Source organism: Tamandua tetradactyla, chromosome X (genome assembly GCF_023851605.1).
Source record: "Tamandua tetradactyla isolate mTamTet1 chromosome X, mTamTet1.pri, whole genome shotgun sequence".
Lineage (NCBI taxonomy): Eukaryota > Metazoa > Chordata > Mammalia > Pilosa > Myrmecophagidae > Tamandua > Tamandua tetradactyla.
Window position 1 is genome coordinate 156,079,633 of NC_135353.1, and position 13,485 is coordinate 156,093,117.

General features: G+C 39.2%; 1 protein-coding gene across 1 annotated transcript in view; it reads right to left on the bottom strand.

The window, feature by feature from the left end:
- The window catches only part of PPEF1 (protein phosphatase with EF-hand domain 1), a 128,237-nt gene that overhangs the window by 111,091 nt on the left and 3,661 nt on the right, over positions 1 to 13,485 (bottom strand). The window contains exons 3-5 of the mRNA XM_077144981.1: positions 10,069 to 10,167; positions 7,030 to 7,121; positions 719 to 874 (exon numbers count right to left, since the gene is read on the bottom strand). Of these exons, the coding sequence (XP_077001096.1) occupies positions 719 to 791 (73 nt within the window). The 5' untranslated portion in view covers positions 792 to 874; positions 7,030 to 7,121; positions 10,069 to 10,167. The remainder of the gene's footprint in view (positions 1 to 718; positions 875 to 7,029; positions 7,122 to 10,068; positions 10,168 to 13,485) is intronic.

Sequence of the window (13,485 nt, forward strand, 5' to 3'; positions counted from 1 at the left end):
ACAAAGGAATGGAGTTTAAAAGCAAAGTATTCATATAGTTTCCCCAGTTTATTTGTTTTTATTTTCATTTCCTTCTGGAAGCAAAGCTCCTTAAACACTCAAGTGAGTTTCAACTAGATTAGAGAAACTATGAGAAAAAAACCTCAGCACAAAGTAAACAAAGGAAATATTTACGCCTCTAATATATGGGGGTGGGGAGGATCATCTATTTTTGGAAACAGATGATCTGGCATTCCTCAAATTCTACCTACACTACTATAAAAAAAAATGAGGCAAATCTCATAAAGTTCTGTGTTGAAGAGATATAAAAAATAATCTGATTGTTTAGTTATAAAATCTAATAAAAATTCAATGATGCTACTAAATGTCACATAGGTATGGAGAGAGCTATTTATAAGAGCATTGAATAAACAGATATAAATTGACAGTCTTATTCATTGCCATTAAATTTCAAGTTGAGATTTTATATGGGTACAGTTTCAACCGAAGTTAAATCAAACATAAAATATCTCTGTTGTAATACTTCATGGTGCCTCATAAATCCAAAGCTATGTCTTCCTAAAAGTAGTTTCCCATGCTACTCCAATGTTTAACCTTCAATTAAAATGACGATGCCCTGTACGAAGAACAGTGTGAGTAAAGGAGAAAGGGGGAAAGGGTAAATCTGGCTCACTAGCCCCTTTTCATTCATGAAGGCAGGCACATTGCCAGCACTCACCTTTCTCAGATTTCCTCTCTTTCTTTGAAGATGAACTGCCACAGCCCATGTTGTCTAAATCGTGTGTGTTCATGAATTCAACTTCTGATTTCAAGATGAGTGTGAAAAGTAACTCACTTTCTGCTGCTAGGAATCACTCCACTTCACTAATAGATTCTAATGAGGGAAGGAAACCACCAGTTAACAACGTGGTATCTAAGGGGCTGCTCAGCAGGACTCATTTTATGCTTCTTCTGAATTGCAGTTTATCATGTGATGTGGAAAGTGACCATACATAATCTAATCCTGGTTTATTTTCCAAAACACAGCAGCAGCAACAGCAGCAACACAGCAGTTATAGATGTTTTTCTGTCGCACATAAATTACATTTCCCCCCATACCTAGGTCAGAGCAAGCTCTGTATAACTAAAACACTAAAAATGAAAATAAAATTTGAACTACAAGAGCACACATTTTCTAATTGAAATATAGGGAATGGGGTATGGAGGATCCGACATAATTTAACTGTTTTGATTTTAAGCTCAAGGTACTTAAATCTATCTGGACTTGTAAAAACTCAAATTGGAGAAGGACTATGGAACAAAAATAATATATTGAAACAACTATGCCAAAATTCAAATCAAAGTGAATTCTTCAACAGTATTTCTCAGAATCAGTTAGAGGCACTTAAAAAATGAAGACTCAAGACCTGACCCCAAATGGAGGAATCATAATCTGTGAGTGCCTATTGAAAGAAGTTCTCCAGGTGTTTCTGAGACCCCTCCAGGGTCCAGGTCTTCTGATGAGATAGCTGAAATTGCAGGATCTGGATCTCCCACAATCACATGATGGGAGTTTTTAACAAAATGCCTTTCTGTAGTATCTTATCCCATCGGTTTTTTTTTTTTTTTGGGGGGGGGGTGTTTCCTTTATTTTGCAATGCTCTAAACCAGCCTGATCTAACAAATTGTTGTGTTTTATATTTGCATTTATTGATAGGAACAAAGTCAGAGAACAACTGATTCTGGACCCTACCTGACATATCCATTTTTCCATTAGTACTACACTTAAAACTTCTAATTTTCAACTCAAAGAAAAGAATAGCTAAAATGAGGAAAATATTTGAATTATGAAATATTTTTAAAGCAATAACAACCTTAATAATCAGATTTTCTGATCAGAACTGGGTCTGATTTTTATATGTATTGAATTAATTAGCCTTCCTAAACTTTGATAGGCATTGCTTTCATGCTTTCTTATCCAAATCATGAATAACAAGAGGTTAACAATGTCAAGTGCAAAGGCAGAACATGCCTTGTGGCATTCCACCTGAGATGATTCTCCAGGGTCATCACACTCTCTAAGCATATTTGATCAGTTAGGTGGCAAATTCACCGATCATAACTATCATTTTATTTATCTACAAGGGTATCCTGGGAAATTTCATTAAATATTTTAATGAAACTAAGATATATATTTTGACATCTTGACATTCCAATCTCAGAAAAAGAAAGATGGAAGGAAGGAGGAAGGGAGGGAGGGAGGGAAGGGAAGGGAAGGGAGGAAAGGAAGAGGGAGGGGAAGAGATAAGAGGTAGGGGGAAGGGGAGAAAGGGGAAAAGGGAGGAAGGGAGGAAGGAAGGAAGGAAAATATGGTTTGGCATGATTTTTAATAACAGAATCACAGAAGTTTAAAGGTGAGGGAGACCTTTAAAATTACCTAGTATTTATACAGAGTGCAAGGAAGTGACTTTAATGTCACACAGACCAGTGGTTGTCAAACTGTTGAATATTAGAATGATTAGAGTACTTTTAAAACTCCTGATGCCCAGGCTTGTACCCCATTAAATCAGGATCTCTGGGGATTTTAAAAATACTTATGCTTGGGCCCTATCCCCATTGGGTGGGACTTGAGCCTCGGGACTTTTTAAAGCCCCTCAGATGATTCTGATATGTAACAAAGTTTGACAATCTCTGATATAGACAATGCTTTAGTGAACCCACGATGATGCCGAGAGATCATTATATTATCCTCTATATGCTTTGACTCCATTTGTTTGAAGAAGTTTTCCAAAGGTCATGTTTAGCTTTACATGTCAATAGTTTCTGGCATCTTCTTGTTTTTGAAATTGGGGTACTGCTTGCCTCATCTCCTGCCTTCTCTCTTACAATTCAGAAATTCCTCAAAGGTTACCTGTAGTGCCTCTGAGAATACATCTGCTGGTTTCCTTCATCATTCTTTGAAGGAACCCATCTTGTCCTGGTAGCATTCTCCAAGTGCCTAGATGAATGCTCTTAGGCTTAAGTACTCACAAGACTTCGCAGGGGAGTTTATTTTAAAATGAAGACTCCCAGGCTGTACCTCTAATGACTTAGATTCAGAAGGGCTAGGGGCCTGGGAGTCTGTGTTTAAAGTGAATCCTTCAGAGGACTTTGATGTAGGCAGGAAGTCTGTACATCTCAGTTTGAGAAACGCTGCTCTTCAACAATACCCATATTTCGCTTGGGCTTCACGTCATCCTTATAACTATTTTTTTCTACCCCATTTTATGAATACATAAAAGCTGGGCATTGAGCAGACAACAAACACTGATATAACAATATGAAGTGATAGATTTCAATCTTAATTTTCTTTTCCTAGGAAACAATAAAGCAACCTTTCTCCAAAGGCATTTGTTTCTCAGCCATTCCTATTAATTCCTTACACAACAAACACAATTCCATATCAAAGATTTATTAGGAATTAAAAAGCTTCAGGCCTGAGTATACTTCTGGTAGGCTGAGATTTCCATGGATATTTTTCTTTATAAATAGCTCTTGAATCTCTGGCATCTAATACCGTGCCTCTCACATAACAGGTGTTTAATAAATATTTGCTGAATGAATAAATGAATCATTCTATTCTAAGGAATATGAATACTTCTAAGCCAGAGTCCTTTAAAAAATTAATGGCTAAAAGTCATTATTAGTCCATTATTTTGTACACATTTATGCTCTTTGATTCTACAAAAGGCTTTTATTAAGCCAGAAAGTAGATAATGCTCATACATCCATTTTTAAAGAAAATTTCAAAATTATGATTAGAAAAAATAACTATTCTAGAATCTTTGTCTGTTTATGAGAAAAAATAATTTGTTAGAATTTTTACAGTATCAAATATTTATTAAGTAAATTATTTTTTAACTGTTTTTTTCTCCCTCAGGTAACATTAAAAAAAAAAGTCAGCTCATTTTAATTCTCACCAAAACATGAGCTGGTTAAGACAAGACGCCACTTACCTTTCCCACATGCTGCACAACCTAGACTGTGCTCACCTATTTCAGGGCCAAGAGGGAAGCAAGTTTTTAAGCAGTGCATGTGCCTTTGAGGATACTCAGGTCTGCACTATAATGCTGATAAAGATGATCTGGGGATTTTCTGTTATCTGGTAAAATCTAAGCTTCTTCTATTTCCTTCCCTCTGTCAGCATTAGAAAAACACTTAGTGTACCACAGAAGTCTCTGACAAAGTGATTCCCTAGGGCTGGAAAGGGGTTCTCGGCTCAAGATGTGTGGTGCTTACGCATAGTTCACAAAAATCCAAGGATACCATGACATGAACCAGCGAAATGAGCCAGTGTGATGTATCTTTAGGAAAAAAGAACAACTTGAAACTTGTCTAGCACTGCTGTCCCTACTGATATATACCAAGGATGGCTTTAAATGTAAACATAAAATATTGACACAGCATGGGCACTCACTTATAATCTGCAAAAGAGTGGCATCTGCTAAAAGGATTTTACTCTGTGTGTGTGTATGTGTGTGTGTGTGTGTCTGGGGTGAGGGCATGAGGAAAGAAACCTGGAGGATGGAACTCAGTGATGCTGTTCCGTTCTTTTATTCCTTACCACTTTTCATTTCCAAAGCTGAAAAATACAAGGAAAGAGCAAAAGATGGCCCTTTGAGGGCTTCTACCACCAAGCACCCTCCAAGTGCTAACCAGCCTCTTTGAGTTGCTCTTACTTGTTCTTAACTTTATTTCAAAGTACATCACTATCCAACTCCCACACCTTGGCTCAGCTACACTGATCTTGGTTCCACTTCTGTCATTGTAGGTATGACATTTGCATGATTTTCCAGGCTAGAAACTCACCTTTTCCTACAGATGTTGGCTTTCTTAAGAAATTCCTACACTAATTCTGACCCTGAGGAACCCAAATCTGAAATCCATAGTCATCTAACTGGCACCCACATTCCCCCCAAAAGTGAGAGTAAGATAGGTAGGCAGGTCTAATGCTTCCCCCTTGGACTGTGTAGTTATGAGCATGGAAGACAGATTACTCTTTGGGCTCGGTTTGCTGGCATTCTCTTTAGTATTCAATATTCAATTTGAAACACGGGTTTTATAGCCTGATGTCTGTAGCCTAAATTAAACTAACAGGCATAGAGTGGGGTAGAGGAGCCCCTGGTTGACCACACTAGAGACCACACTAGAGAACCCTGCCACCACTACCTTTCCAGAAGAATGCTCTGGCATTTGCTTGTGTTTGGGGTTTTAAGTGATTAAAGGAAGATCTGTACACCTGAGCTGGTGCCTTTCCTGGGTCCCATCAAATAAAAGGATAAGATAAAGGAGGACCAAAGGGGTGTGTGATATAACCTGTCGTTACATCAGAAATTATTGCAATAAGTAGCCCACTTGCACTGGAGCCAGAATGTATTTGTGGAAGAGCAGTTTCATGTGAATTATGATTCTAGGTGTAAGGCAAAAAAGGACCCACCATCAAATAAGTTCAGAGGAGGTGGGGTTAAACAGCTTTCTTTACTGCAGGAATTCTCAGAGCCTGCGATATGTTAATGAGCCCTGTGAATCTCGAGGAAAGAGTTATAGTGTCTGCTATTTCCTAGATAGCTTAGCTGGGTACTCTCAACAACACATATTACTCCTAACTGCCTAACGCTGGCCCAGCAAAGCTTGGGTTTAAAAGTCAAACAGACCAGGGGCGGGCCGCGGTGGCTCAGCGGGCAGGAGTGCTTGCCTGCCGTGCCGGAGGACCCCGGTTCGATTCCCGGCCCCAGCCCATGTAAAAAACAAACAAACAAACAAAATATAATAAAACAAGAAAATGTTTAAAAATGTTTCCCTTTCTTCCTCCCTTCCTTCCTTCTCTGTCTTTCCTTCCTTTCCTCCCTCTCTCTAAAAAAAAAAAAAAAGTCAAACAGACCAGAATTTGAATTCTGCTCAGCCAGATATTAATTCCTCTGCACCTCAGTTTCCTCATGAAGAAAACAGGGATAATAAAGTACACATTAGGCTCGTCCTGAGGACTGACTGATGAGCTCAGTGGTTTAAAAACTTGGCTTGAAACCAAGAGCAACTCTTCTTAGTTGATGAGCTAGCCCTGCCTGGGTGGTTACCCACTATGGAGGAGTGTTGAAATTAAATAGTGTTTGCTCTATTCTCTTCCTTCAGAATGCTTTGTCTGGGTGTCTTCTGGTTCTGGGGTGAACTGAAGATTCAATTCACCAATAAATGGGTTTTTCCTCTGAGAGTTCCAATATCTGAAAGAACGCTATGCTAGTAATAATAATAATAGCTAAAGTCACTACCGTTTATTAAGAGGCTAGTATTTACCCAGCATAGTAGGTGCTTTATATTTCTATTATTTCAGTTAGTCTTCACAGCAGATCTTCAAAGCTGTATCAATGACCCTTGCTACCACCATAGTACAGGTGAAAGTTGAGAATTAAATACCATACTTAGTGACACAGCTGATTAGCAGCAGAACCAAAGACTTACTCTGCTTAATCATTAAAGAACAAAAATATCTGTCTGCCTAAAGGCTACCTATGCTTTGGTTTCAGGATCCAACTTGGTCAATTTATGTATATATTAAATCACTACAGAGAATTCTGTTACCATTTCCTATAGACAGATAGAAACCCTGTGGTCCTCTAAAATAAGGCAAGGCCAAAGGGGCTAACAAAAGATTTCTGAATATGAAGTTAGGTAGTGGGGTTTGGAGAGAGCCCTGTGAGGGTCCTAGAAGGGTTTCTGTACTTCTTTTCTCATTTTCTAGCTCTCACCCACATAACTACAGGTTCTTTCCAAACATCATCAAGTTCATTGAAATTGACTACAACCCTTCAGATTTGCAAAGTCTCCTGCACACCTTTTTAAAATTATGATTTTGGTTTGCAATCAGCATCTTTAAGAAAACTCATTCCAAGAAATTTAAAGCAACAAATTATACTCCAAGGAGTGCACAGGCCCTGTTCCACTGCTACACAATATATGCTTATAACATAGAATTCTGGTTGCCAAAAGTGCCTAAGAACAAACAAACATTATTACCTGCTTCTTCTGCTTAGCCAATGCAGAGGTTTTCCTCACCCCCGGTGTTTCAAGGAAATGAGGAAAAACTTCTCTAGGAGAAATGTAGAGGTCTGAAAGAAAAGAGTACATTCAGAGATTATACATTCCAGCTCTCTCTGAAGCCCCCACCCCTACATATACACTACATACACACACATACACATTCACATCTCATAGCACTGCAGCTCTCTGCAGAGAGCCCTTGCTTAAATAAAGAAGTAAATAAATACACATGAAAATGAAGAAATAATTCCAATAAGCAAATGGCTGCTTTGCCTTTCAGCCTGGAAAGTGAGCCCAGAGCCATAGATCAAGACAAGACTGAGCTGTCCTGTGAGCCGCAGCTCTCTGCCCCAGCCCTGCCCTGCTCAGCTCAGGCCTAGAGATAAAATGATGCTCTCAAGTTCTGGGCTGCAAAGTCAGCAGTCATGTGACAGCTTCCAAGGGGACCAGGCTCTGTACAGGCAGGGCCAGGCTGCTGTTTGCATGCATCTGTTCAAAATAAAAAAGAGAATTTAGCTGATCTGTGCACTTCCTAAAAAAACAAAGCAAAAATAAACAAAAACAAACAAAAATTCAACAAATGGTGCTGCAATAACAGGATAGTCACATGGAAAAATAATGAAATGTGACCCCACCACACAGCATACAAAAAAAAAAAAGAGAGAGAGAGAGAGAAAATTTAGGTTAAAAAAAAGGGTGGGGGGGAGAGGAAGGGTGGTACAACAAAGCATCCAGTTTTTAAATCTTTAGGACAACCAAGGATGATTTTTAGAAATCATTACAGCAGCCTGGGTACAGTTAAGAGAAGGAAGTAGGAAAACTAAATGTTCTTCCTTAGGACTTTAAATTCCTGGGGTTTTACAACCTCCAGATGGGTCCCTAGACCAGATAAGTCCTGAAACCTAGAGGGTCCAGCCTCTCAGAACATCACATAGTTCCATCTCCCTACCCCATATGATTGACAGCCCCTTCCAACATGAAAAAGTTAGAATGGCCATAGCCCAAACACCCCTAAAGAGAGGGATAGAAATATCAGAGGTGATGGTGGAGTCATACAGAGAAGATAGGATTTAACAAATAAATGTGATTGCTGAATCATTAAATTGATATCTCTTTTAGTCTCCAGTATCTTAAATCAGCTAGATAAAAACCTAAAACTGTGGAATTGTAACCCATGCCAAACTCTGAAATATGTTCCACAACTAACTGTGGTGCTGTGCTTTGAAACTTATTGCTATTTTGTATATATGTTATTTCTCACAAAAAAGAAAAAAAGTCGATTGTGATGATATAAAATATTTATGCCTTCTAGCTGCCTATATTCTGGAGCAGCTAGAAGGAAAAATCTGAGAGGATAGTATGGTAGCCCATGACAAACTCTGGGATCTGTCCTGTAACTACTTGTGAAGGGTGCTTTGAAAACTACTGCTTTTTCTTTCCTTGCTTTGTATATATGTTATATTATACAATAAAAAAGCTAAAAAAAAATTTTTTTAATTCCTGGGGTTTAAGGGGGCCAGCTGTTTGGTGCTGTGCTGCAAGCTAATTTATATGACACATTTGGTCCACCAGCTATTCAATTAGCTGCTTGTTGGAGAAGCTATCTGTGAAAGAGAGATTCATCTTCCCTTCATCAGCTGAAAAGAAAAGGAAGTCTGCCCTGAAATCTTGCTAAGTTAGAAGGAAGAGGAGGATCTTGCATTTGAAAAACTGAAGCAATAAGGTTACTGATGGATGCCCACAACCACAGCTCTGTCAGGTTTCAAGGCAATCCAGAGGTGGGCTTGTCCTAAGTCTCATGCTGACTGCAACTACATTGACAGCAATTTTCCTCCCAAACTGGCCCTAGCTGGCTATACACCATATGTGCTTTAGAGATTACCATTCTTCGGCCTTGCAAGCTAGGATTTAAGTGCCTCCAGCCATGATCATTTCATAACCCCACCCAAGCTGCTCTTTAGCCTAATTTCTTTACGCAATTGAGAACCACTGGAGAGCTAAATAAAATGGTTACCTAGCTTTCTATTTCATCTAATGGAGTCACTTTGAAAATATCTGGAAAGCCAGCTTTGGGTTTCTGTACTCCTATTAGCATATTAAATATTACCAAAGGGTCTCATTACGAGACAATATAACCTGTACAGGTTTCCATAGCAGGGACTTCAAGACTAGCCCCTGATGAGGCTGTTTCAGACATTATAAATGATAGCATAATTACCCAGGTTAACCCCCAAAACAAAGTGGACAATGTAGCCCTAGGGTAGGGTTTCCCAGCCAAATGCCTGTACAATCCATAGCAATTAAACCACAGCTATTTTTAGACAGTTATTTAAATGCCACCTCCTCTATGAAGCCCTTCCTTTACCACTGAAGGGGAGTTAGTCACTCTGTCTTCTAGGCTCTCAAAGCCACGTACATGTCCAATTATAGTGCTTCCCAAAGTGTAGTACAATTTATCCTTTCATGTGTGAAATCCTGAAGGGAAAGGACTCATTTCATTCCTCTTGGCACCCCCAGCATCTAATGCATAAGACGTACTCAATAAATATTTGTGTAATCACAGAAAAAAACGTAAAGAGAAAAGGAACTTGGTCTTCAGGTGGTCATTTTAATGACCAGTCTCTGGACCAAGAATGGGATTGGCTGTGCCCTTGAGGTGATTTGTTTAAAACTTAGAATTTGCTTAAAATCAATAACTTCACTAGATTTTTACCATTGTGCAAAGACTGCTGAAATTTTACTTTTATCACCACAAGGAGTCCTAAAGGCAGTCTCCAACTGTTAAACGAACCAGCACTGATGTATGTGAATAGATAATAATAATGATAATAACATTTATTGAGTACTTCAATCCACACAACATCTTATGAGGAATATACTATTTTAATCCTCATTTGCAGTCTATAGCACAGAGAAACTATGGCCTGAGGTCAAACAGCAAATGAATAACAGAGCTGGGATTTGAACTCAGGCACTATGACTCTAGAACCCCTCCTTATAATCATACTCTACTACCTGGGTCAGCACCTTGGGATTTTGCAAAATTAAGGTTCTTGCTTCTCCTCAGATGTTTCCTGGCTTTCCTCCAGCTGAACAAGGATTTGTTTTCTTAGCCTGAAAATAATAATAATAGCAATAATAATAATGGGCAAGAATGTTAACCATTCTAAACCCAGTCATTAATAGATTTATACCCCAAACTATCAAGGCTGGCCAATTTCTGTCTCAATGGGAATATCATCATATGAAAACAGGCAAGGTGACAGTTCAATTTACCCTCCAGAAAAGCCCTTGGCAATATCAAATTCATCCTTAATTTGGATGCCTCATGCTCTTCCATTCAATTAAAAAAATATTTATTGAGCACCTCCTATGAGGCAGGGATTGTGTTGAGGGACAGGGAGACAAATGGTGAACAAGATAGACATAGTCTTGTGGGGCAAACACTCGGGTAAACAGACATTAAAATATGCCAAGTACATGCCAACTTCAGTGCTCTGCCTCTAGCTAGGTACCTGGCCCACTCCCCATCACTTCACTTATGTCTCTGCTCAAAATGCCATCTCCTTGAAGATGCCCTCCTTGACTGCCCCCATTTCAACAGCATTCCCATCACTCTCTGCCCCTTGGTCCTGCTTTCGATTTCTTAGCACTTACCACCACTCGATATTTACTCATTTAATAGTTGGTTTACTTTCTGCATCCCCTAGTAGAATATACGCTCCAGATACCTATAACAGTACCAGGTACATAGAAGGCACTCAAGACATATGTATAACATGAATAAATGAAAGCTATACAGTATGATAAAATCTCTAATAAGATACTATGGGAGCACACAGAAAAGAGCCTCTATCCCAGAAAGGAGGTGGGAGCAGAGAAGGCTACCTAGAAGAAGTGATGCCCAAGTTGAGACCTGAAGATTCAACAGGAGCTAGCCAGAAGAACAGAGGGGAGGGGAGAGGGTGTTCTTTTAGATACATATATTTTATAATACTTAACAAGGATGGGAAATGGGAGAGGCAAAATAAAAATCAGAATGAATCACATGCCTCCTTATAATGCTGCAAATTACACTTACAGGAAGGTGGAGAAAAGTGCCTTTTTTTTTTTTTTTTTTTTTTGCAGGCACCCGGAATCAAACCCAGGTCTCTGGCATGACAGGCGAGAATTCTGCCACTGAGCCACCATCGTACTACCCAAAAGTGCCTTTTAAAATTCAAAAACAGCTGCCAACTTTGCCTATGCCAGCTAGATTTACTTTTTATTGGCTGCCTCCTCTTCCTTTTTCACTTCCCCACTTCCCTACTGGATCTGCCTTCACCTTCCAAATAAACCTCTTGCTCTCAAATGCTTGTCTCAGGGTGTGCTTCTGAGGGAACTCAAACTAAGATAATTGGTTAGGCTAGGGAAGTGGGAAATTACAGCAGGAGAGAGAGAAAGGGAGAAGGCTAGTTACCCAGCCTTGAGAGAGAGGGCACTGCAGGTAAACCTCTCCTATGTCACAACCTTCCAGGAGCTGGCCACGATTTCTGTCAAGGAAGAGTGATTCTAACTGGTAGTCATACTATTTGTCTTGACATATACTGGGGAATATGCTAGAATCTAGACAAAGCAACTAGATTTGGGAGTAACTAAGAAAACAAGAATGTATTTAGACCTGTTTAATAGTGAGTACTTAATGTCGCTGTCCACTCGTGGCCTCTGATACCTCAATGCCAGACAGCACCAAAATGGGTAAGCTAGGACAGAGCTAGCCTCCTGGCTCTGGCAATCTCTGCTAGTCTACAGTACTGGGATCAATGGTAAATAATCACACTTCAATGTCAGCTTCCTAGCACTAACATCAACCAGTAGTCTCAAACTTGGGTCACCTGCTCAGCAGCAGATAGACAAAATCTGCTGGAGAACAGAAAACGAAATATTAGAACTTGTATTTTCTTATTCTTTTTACATTTTCTATTTTCATACATATTTAACAATGTACAAAATATGAGTCCATAATATTTGTTATAAATAAATAAATATACCTGTCTTGAGGGTTCATTCTCAAAATTTTTCACTGCAAGGGATTCATGATAAAAAAAAATTGAAGAAACCCAATTTAAACAGTATACTCCCTTTTGAAGAGAGGAAAAGAATATCAACTAGTTTTCAATTTAAGTAAAAAAAATCAAACTTTCAGGGGTGAGTTCTGGGTACTGGGAAATCATATTCGGTAAGAGAAAGGAGGACAGTGTTGACAAGTCATTAGAAAGTCATCGAGGTTTATGAGTCACTATTAGGTAGAAGAAAACAATAAAGGCCAGTGTTGGCCAGATGTGTCTGTCAGGGTCATTTGGTCAGCAGTCACCATGAAACAACTCTCATATGTTTAGGCTTATAAGTTCAGCTTTGAAAAGGTTCCATCTTGGATACAAAAATTGACCTTACCATGGTTGTGAGGTAATGAAGATGAGTAGATATCAGAATTTTAATTTTGCCCATGGCTTAATCTAACCCTAGATTGATCCTAGATGGCTTGAGTTAAGAAAAAAACATTCTCCTTAAATTAACCCTGAATGTTCATAAATCAAAGGATTCTCTTTCCATCCAAGTAAGATGGAGTAAGCACACTCTGCCCACTTCATTGTCTCTCACTGAATGAAGCTATAAAGCCCAAACGGAATACATAGAGGAGCTATCTGAGGTGTGGCAGGCAGACTCTAAGATGGCCCCATTGATCTCTGCTTTGTGGTATTCACACCCTTGTGTAATCCTCTTCCTTTCCATATGGGCTAGACCTAGTGACTTGCTTCTAAATCAACTGAATACAGCAAAGGTGTTGGGGTGTCTCTTCTATGACTTTCTGCCTTGCTAACAGACTCTACTGTCTTCTTGACTTGCATGCTTTTGATGAAGTGAGCTGCCATAGGGGAGAGGTCCACATGGCCAAAAGCCAAAAAGGAACTGAGTGAGACCCTCAATCCCCCATAATGAACTAAATTCTGCCAACAACCATGTGAGCTCAGAAATGGCTCCTTCCCCATTTAAGATGACTACAGCACAGCTGATACCTTGGTTGTAGCAGCTTGTGACTGACTCTGAAACAGAGGAACCAGGTAAGCCATGCCCAGATTCCTGACCCACAGAAACCGTGAGGTCATAAATGCATGTTGTGTTAAGCCTCTAAGTTTCATGCTAATCTGTTATGTAGCAGTAGTTAACTAATACAAGGATTCTGAAAAGTAAATAGTAGAAAGTGGATTGAGGAAGATAATCAGAGTTCAAAATACCACTGAACTGGGAGTGAGTTTACCGTTGTTTTGTTTTTTTCACCTTCCAGTCTTCCCAGACTGTATTCAAGGAAGGCCAAATTAAAATAAAAATCACCTATTATTCATCTATTAGAATGGCTAGATTTTTTTTTTTAAATACTAACAATACCCAGTG